Source organism: Hemitrygon akajei, chromosome 10, assembly GCF_048418815.1.
Source record: "Hemitrygon akajei chromosome 10, sHemAka1.3, whole genome shotgun sequence".
Classification (NCBI taxonomy): Eukaryota; Metazoa; Chordata; class Chondrichthyes; order Myliobatiformes; family Dasyatidae; genus Hemitrygon; species Hemitrygon akajei.
Window position 1 is genome coordinate 114,396,254 of NC_133133.1, and position 8,490 is coordinate 114,404,743.

The 8,490-nt window shown below is 45.0% G+C and overlaps 1 protein-coding gene across 3 annotated transcripts in view; it reads right to left on the reverse strand.

Moving 5' to 3' along the window:
* Nucleotides 1–2,299, reverse strand: part of scyl2 (SCY1 like pseudokinase 2) — a 90,790-nt gene extending 88,491 nt beyond the window's left edge. The window contains exon 1 of one of the 3 annotated variants that reach the window (XM_073058775.1): nt 2,279–2,299. In XM_073058775.1, coding sequence (XP_072914876.1) covers nt 2,279–2,299 — 21 coding nt within the window. The other 2 variants (XM_073058776.1, XM_073058777.1) reach the window with 2 other exon arrangements.
* Nucleotides 2,300–8,490: the final 6,191 nt, after the last annotated feature.

Consider the following 8,490-nt stretch of genomic DNA (forward strand, 5'->3'; position numbering starts at 1 on the left):
AAGTTTTAGCTGATTGAGGAAAGTATGGGGGATGTCAGAGGTAGTTTTTTTTTAAAAACAAGAGTGAGGTGGGTGCATGGAGTTCCCTGCCAGGGGTGGTGATGACGTAGATACATTAGGGACTTTTAAAAAAAAAACAGAGGGCAATGTGGGAGGGAAGGATAGACTGACCTTAGAGTAGGTCAAAAAGGTCAGCTCAACATCATGGGCTGAAGGCCCTGCACTGTCCTATGTTCTAAGAAATGAGCATAACCCTCTCTGAAAAAAGAAATGCCCTGGAGATTTACTTATTCCGTTGTTAAAGCAACAAATCAAGCACACCCAGACATAACCTAACAGCCAGCAATCAGAGGCCTTCTGACTCTTGAAACGGATCAAACATCTTTGAAAGAGAAACAGAAATTATTTGCTGACTCAAGGACAATTATATTCTCAAATTTTAGTCTTCCAGTGGTTAGCCCATTGCATTTTGTTCACGAAACTGAGAAACGATGTTCCTTCAGCACCCGAGGATGAAGGTGCAACATAAACAGAAGTTACCAATCAAGTGCTCGAGTCTGTTCTCATTAGGAATTGGAGGTACCTTGCTTTTGACATGTTTTATTTTCAGAAGGAATAAGGGAAAAAATTAAATTACTTGGAGTGCTTAAATGTAATTATTTTCCCTGACGCAAGGTGTTTAGAGTTTAATCATGTCAATTTGAAGCTTTGTTTGCCATCCAATAAATTAAAGACTTGACTGGGCCTTTGTTCTTTAAAGATGATACAATAATGCAAATCAAATCTCTGCCACAGAATCTCACAAGAAAATTATATTACACAAAGCAGCATTTGCTTAGATAACTGTTGTCAGCATGAAGCCCATGTGCTCATAAAGAACTCAAGTCCCTGTCTCCTATTAATCAGTATTCTAAATCAATAACCCCAATAAAAAGAATGGCTTGTGTTTCTCTAGGACCCAACACAACCTCAACAGTAGCAAGGTATTTTAACAGCCCATGAAATACATTTTACGTACAACCAGTGACATAATGTAGGAAACAAGGCAACAAATTTCCACAAGCACTAAGCTGGCAATGGCCAGATAATATGCTGAAGGAAATTCCTCCTACTCCTCTCATAATCTTATAAACCTCTGTAAGATCTCCACTCAGCCTCCACCACTCCAGAGAAAATAACACAAATCTGTCCAAACTCTCTTTATAGCATGTGCATTTTAATTAAGGCAGCATCCCGGTAAACCTCTTCTGCACCCTCTCCAAGTCTCAACGTTCTTCCTATAACGTGGCAGATAAAACTGTATAAAATACTCCAGATGCAGCCGAACTAGAGTCTGATAAAGCTGCAATATTACATTCGAACTCTTGAAATCAATTTCTTGACTAATAAATGAAAATATACCACATGCCTTCTTTACTGCCCTATATATCTGTGTAATCACTTTCATGGAGATGGAAAGAATTTAGGAGACTTCAAGAGGATCTAAGTAAAAACAATTTTTCACCCAGAGGGAAGGCATTGTTTAAGGAGGAGGTGAAAACAGAGACTCTCAAGACATATAAAGATCCACCTGCCAAACGTTTTCATTCAGAGAGGGGTTAGAATCTAGATCAAAATGCTTAAAGGGGCGGTGGAATCAATGAAATAAAAACAATAGGATGTCGGGAATGACAGATGGAATTAGGATCTGAGACAGGGTAGGGTCAGGACTCTAAAATCAAACGGCTGGTTTTTAGGAATGTGACGTAGGACAGAATGGGAAATAAAAGATTTGAACTGTGACCTGAAAGAAAAACGATTTGCGTTTAGGATCACGACATTTAATCAGGATGGAGACAAGCACCTGGATCTCCAGCATACAGAAGGGGACACGAAATAAGTTTTGGTAGACGGGGATCAGTGCAGTTCGGTAGCATGGACGACTGGGCCTCCGCGCTCTTGTGACTCAACCTCAGCCCATCGGGCAGCTTCTGGGGCCAGAGCTTCACCTCTCGGACCGAGCCTTTCCCTCTCCCCCCAGGTCACAGCGCCTTCACCCACCACGAATATCCCCGGGCCCGGATTCGCCGCAACCTCCCCACTCCACCCCATCCCAGGGCCGTCACCTGAAGGTGTAAAGCGGTGCTTTGAGGCCGCTTGGCGGTGGGAGCGCGGAGGCGAGGGAGGGTCAGTCTATCGGCCGACCCTAGGCTCACTTAGGCCCCATCGATGTCACGGCGGCGCCGGCAGGAGCAGGCCCTGCGCCATCACAACACTCACTAACCACCCTGCCGCATACCTCACTTCCGCTTCCGCCCATACACGTCACGCCGACCTCAAAGGGCGTGGCTACAGGTGGGGAAGGGTGGGGCGTCTGTTCAGGTGTCACTCACCTGGGCTACAACACCCAGCTGCTCAAATCAACGTCAGGTTCATTGTCATACGTACAAGGTTCAATCAAACACTTGCTTGCAGCAGCATCAACAACTATAGAGCATCAAAGAAACAGTCACAAATAAGATATGAATTAAACATAAATTATTCTCAAATCTTACAAGAACACAATTAGAACAAAAAAAGCAACACACACAAAATGCTGGTGGAACACAGCAGGCCAGGCAGCATCTACAAGGAGAAGCGCTGTCGACGTTTCGGGCTGAGGCCCTTCGTCAGGACTAACCCAAAGAAAAGATAGTAAGAGATTTGAAAGTGGGAGGGGGAGGGGGAGATCCAAAATGATAGGAGAAGACAAGAGGAGGAGGGATGAAGCTAAGAGCTGGAAAGGTGATTGGCAAAAGGGATACACAGCCGGAGAAGGGAAAGGATCATGGGACAGGAGGCCTAGGGAGAAAGAAAGGGGGAGGGGAGCAGCAGAGGGAGATGGAGAGCAAGCAAAGAGTGATTGTGAGAGGGGCAGAGAGAGAGAAAAAGAGGGGGAAAATAAATAAATCAGGGATGGGGTAAGAAGGGGAGGAAGGGCATTAACAGAAGTTAGAGAAGTCAATGTTCATGCCATCAGGTTGGAGGCTACCCAGACAGTATATAAGGTGTTGTTCCTCCGACCTGAGTGTGGCTTCATCTTGACAGCAGGGGAGGCCATGGACAGACATATCAGAATTGGAATGGGACGTGGAATTAAAATGTGTGGCCGCTGGGAGATCCTGCTTTCTCTGGCGGACAGAGCGTAGGTGTTCAGCGAAACGGTCTCCCAGTCTCCTCGTGTCTACGTAGAACAAAACGAGACAATTTTAGTGCAAAGTGGTTCTAGTGTTGTTATATTGAGTAGTGATTAGGGTTGTGCTGATTGGTTCAAGAACCAAATGGTTGAAGAACACTAGTTGTTTGTGAACTCGATGGTGTGGGATTTCAGGCCTCTATACCTCGAACCCAATGGTGGCTGTGAAAAGGTGGCAAAACACACAGAAGGTGGGAATCTTTGATGATGGATGTTGTCTTCTTGAGGTAGTGCTGCCTGAAGAAATGACCAATGGGGGTGGGAGATGTGCCCATGATGTATTGAGCAGTATCCACTACTCACTGTAGCTTCTTAATTTCCTGCATATTCAAATTGTTGTACCAGGCCATGACACAACCAGCAAAGATACTTCCAACAGTTTATCTGTAGAAGTTATGTTAGGGTTCAGCAACAAGCCAAAGCTCCTACAAAAGCCAAGGCACTGTTGGGCTTTCCTTATGATTACATTTATGTGCTGGGTTAACAGAAAGGCAACAGCCTTTGGATTTCATGACAAACTTGACATTACATAACATTTAGCAAATATCAGAATCAGATTTATTATCACTAACATATAACATGAAATATGTGGATTTGTAGCAGCAGAAGAGTGCGAGGACATAGAAGTCTCTAAATTACACTAAAAGGAATAAGAAAGTCGTGTTTGAGGTGGAGAACCTATTCCTAAATCATTGAGTTATTGAGTTATTCCTAAATCATTGAGTTAAATCATAAGTCTTGGAGCTTATATTATAATATAAACGTAACATTATAGAGACATAGGAGACTGAACGTGCGGAAAATATGCATCACAAAGGAGATACAGGATCTCAGCACACAAGACGACATCTATGGAAGGAAATAGAAAGCTGATGTTCAAGACAAGACCCTTCATCTGGATTACCAGACGTGCTGAGTTCCTTCAACTCCTTTGTGCATTGATGACATCACATTGCATGACATTACAAACTTGACGTTGCAATACATTATGTTACAAACATGACATCAAGTTACATTAGCATGAGATTTTATATATACCCAACATATACCTTGGGTCCTTAAGGTTGTTATAGCCAGGGGTGGTAATGGGGACAAGCTCAAGTCAAGTCACTTTTTATTGTCATTTTGACCATAACTGCTGGTACAGTACACAGTAAAAATGAGACAATGTTTCTCAGGACCATGGTGCTACATGAAACATTACAAAAACTTCATGGACTATGTAAAACAACACAGAAAAAAAACTACACTAGACTACAGACCTACCCAGGACTGCATAAAGTGCACAAAACAGTGCAGGCATTACAATAAATAATAAACAAAACAATAGGCACAGTAGAAGGCAGTAAGTTGGTGTCAGTCCAGGCTCTGGGTATTGAGGAGTCTGATAGCTTGGGGGAAGAAACTGTTACATAGTCTGGTTGTGAGAGCTCGAATACTTTGGTGCCTTTTCTCAGATGGCAGGAGGGAGAAGAGTTTGTATGAGGGGCATGTGGGGTCCTTCATAATGTTGTTTGCTTTGCAGATGCAGCATGTGGTGTAAATGTCTGTAATGGCGGGAAGAGAGACCCCAATGATATTCTCAGCTGACCTCACTGCAGGGTCTTGCGATCCGAAATGGTGCAGTTTCCGAACCAGGCAGTGATGTAGCTGCTCAGGATGCTCTCAATACAACCCCTGTAGAATGTGATGAGGATGGGGGGTGGGAGATGGACTTTCCTCAGCCTTCACAGAAAGTAGAGACGTTGCTGGGCTTTCTTTGCTATGGAACTGGTGTTGAGGGACCAGGTGAGATTCTCTGCCAGGTGAACACCAAGAAATTTGGTGCTCTTAACGATCTCTACTGAGGAGCCGTTGATGTCCAGCGGGGAGTGATTGCTCCGTGCTCTCCTGAAATCAACAACTATCTCTTTTGTTTTGTTCACATTAAGAGACAGGTTGTTGGCTCTGCACCAGTCCGTTAGCCACTGCACCTCCTCTCTGTAAGCTGACTCATCGTTCTTGCTGATCAGACCCACCACAGTCGTGTCATCGGCGAACTTGAAGATATGGTTCGAGCTGTGTTTTGCAGCACAGTCGTGGGTCAGCAGAGTGAACAACAGTGGACTGAGCACACAGCCCTGGGGGGCCCCCGTGCTCAGTGTGATGGTGTTGGAGATGCTGCTCCCGATCCGGACTGACTGAGGTCTTCCAGTCAGGAAATCTAGGATCCAGTTGCAGAGGGAGGTATTCAGGTAGTAGGCTCAGCTTTCCAATCAGTTTTTGAGGGATGATTGTGTTGAATGCTAAACTGAAGCCTATGAACAGCATTCAAACGTATGTGTCTTTTTTGTCCAGGTGGGTTAGGGCCAGGTGGAGGGTGATGGCAATGGTGTCATCTGTTGAGCGATTGGGACAGTACGCAAACTCCAGGGGGTCCAGTGAGGGGGGCAGCAGGGTCTTGATGTGCCTCAAGATGAGCCTCTCGAAACACTTCATGATCATGGCTGTGAGTACAACGGGACGGTAGTCATTGAGGCAGTACACTGAAGACTTCTTTGGCGCGGGGACAATGGTGGCGACCTTGAAGCACGTTGGAACAACGGCACTACACAGGGAGATGTTGAAGATGTCAGTGAGAACATCTGCTAGCACCCTGCCAGGAATATTGTCTGGTCCAGCAGCCTTCCGTGGGCTGACCCTGCACAGGGTTCTCCTCACGTCGGCCACGGTGAGACACAACACCTGGTCATTTGGAGGAGGGGTGGACTTCCTTGCTGCCACGTCATTTTCTGCCTCAAACCGGGCGTAGAAGTTGTTCAGCGCATCTGGGAAGGAGGCATCACCCGCACAGTCAGGTGTTGTCCTGTAGTTGGTGATGTCCTGGATGCCCTTCCACATGCACCACGTGTCGCCGCTGTCCTGGAAGTGGCTGTGGATTAGCTGGGCGTGTGCATGCTTTGCCTCTCTGATGGCCCAGGATAGTTTGGCCCTCACTGTTGTAGAGGGCTGCCTCGTCGCCTGTTCTGAAGGTGAAGTCACGGGTCCTCAGCAGCGCACATACCTCTGCGGTCATCCGTGGCTTCCACTACCAACGAAATGCTCCCAATGGTGTGCACCTCAAATAGCCTCTGACAACTAAGTCCTGCTCCTGGCCTTCATGTGTGGCTTACCTATTAAGCCCAGCTGAACCATTTCTACTGACAGAAGAAGGGCAAAGGTAGGCTACTGGCATCTTAAAACCAGTCGCTTCAGGCTGATGGGACTCATCAGCTGTGGTTGGCAGCTTATCAAGGAGAAGGGGAACTCTGATCTCAGACCTCCGCTGCCTTGTGGCTATACCCACTCATGGGGAACGCTTCAGGAATAAACCCCGAGGGAAAAGTCTGGAGCGGGAGTCCCTAAGGCACTTCCACATTGAACTCAATGCTGACTGACAACTCCTGCAATGGTTCTGGTACCAGACTGTATCGGTCCCTGCCATTCCTTTGGGTTCATCAGATGCATGGAGAGGGGGAGACTTGCTACAAGGGCAACAGCTTGTTTTCCATATCGTACTGTCCAGGCTTGCGTATCTAGATGGCTAGGACTCAATACCCAACGTCTGCTCTGACCAACAGAGGCCTCAGCAGCACAATACATGCCGATGACAATAAACTTGAACTCGAACTCAAACTGAAACAAGTCCTGCTGTGTCTGGACAGAGAAACTATGACTGCAATCAGAACTTCTGCTGGAATCACAGGAGGGTGCATACATGTGGAAGAAAAGTAGTAAGACATAGTGACAAACATTAAGGGGTTAATGACCTTCTTCTTGTATGTGAATTCAAAGTCTCTAATCACTTATCTGCCACTAATATACACCGTGTCACTGAAATGCGCTTTGTAGATGGGATAGGAAAATAACTATCTCTGTGCTTCCTTGTTCTAAGAATCATCACATGTCTGCGCTTGGGAAAGCCTGATATACTGTCTTGAGAACTAACACTTAAGAAAATGTATAACCGCTCAAGGACATATAGTGCAACTTCACTCTTCTAATGAGTTATAGTTGGAGTTCCCTCCTTTTTCAGATTTAAGTGCTTCTTGTCACATACGCCTGGGGTATAAATAGGAGTTTAAACCATTGTTGAGCAGAGTCTTAGAGCTCTGCTTTAGGTGTCTGGGCTCTCCATGATATCATGTAATAAAACCCCTTAGTCTGAAACAATTCTCTGAGTCGGCCTGATCTATTCTGTCTGCTGCTCCTGAGATTTTTTTTCCACAATACATCATATTGACTAGTAACAGGAAGAGGCCCTACAAGTCTGCTCTACCATTTTTTATTTTCACTGACAAATGTCATTGTTTGTTTTGCAGCAGCAATACAATGCAATACATAAAAATACTATAAATTACAATAAGAAATATATATAAACATTAAATTACTCCCTGCGCCATGGACTAACAGAGGTAGTAATGCCATGATAACACAGATTGAATAAGATAGTGCTGGGGAAAGGGTTTCAAGTTCTTGAATCATTCGAACCTTTTCTGGGGAAAGGGTAACCTGGACAAGAGGGACAATTTGCACCTGAACCAATATTGGAAGGGAACCAATATTCTGGCTGGAAGGTTTGTTGATGCTACTTGGGAGAGTTTAAACTAGTTTTGAAGGGGGCTGGGAACCAGAGCCCCAAGTCAGGAAGGGCTAGATCAAATGGGAAGGTAGATGTCAGGGAAAGTATTGAAAGGCAAAATTGAAATATCAAGTATGACGGGTTGGATAGTTTTAAGTGTATATATTTTAATGCTAGGAGTATTATGGGAAAGGGTGATGAACTTATAGCATGGATCAGAACATGGAACTATGATGTTGTAGCCATTACTGAAACTTGAGTTGAGAGGGGGGCAGGAATGTGTGATTAGTGTACCAGGTTTTCAAAGTTTTAGAAAAGATAGAGGAGTTACAAGAGGGAGTGGAGTTGCACTATTAATCAGGGATAATATCAGAGCTGCACTTAGAGACATAATGGAGGGGTCAGACACTGAGTCCATTTGGCTGGAACTCAGGAATAGGAAGAATGCAATCACACTGATGGGATTGAACTACAATCCCCCTAATAGCCACAGGATAGCTATACACAGGCACAGGTTTGGTTATAAATTGGAGGGGGCATTTGGCAGGAACAAATATGTGTTAATTAGGAACACCTTTCCTTTGGCAAGTCCACATTAAATATGTGGAAGGTGCTTAAAGATCAATTGCAGAGTACAGGAAAGTAATGTTTCTGCTAAAAGCAAGGATGGGGATGG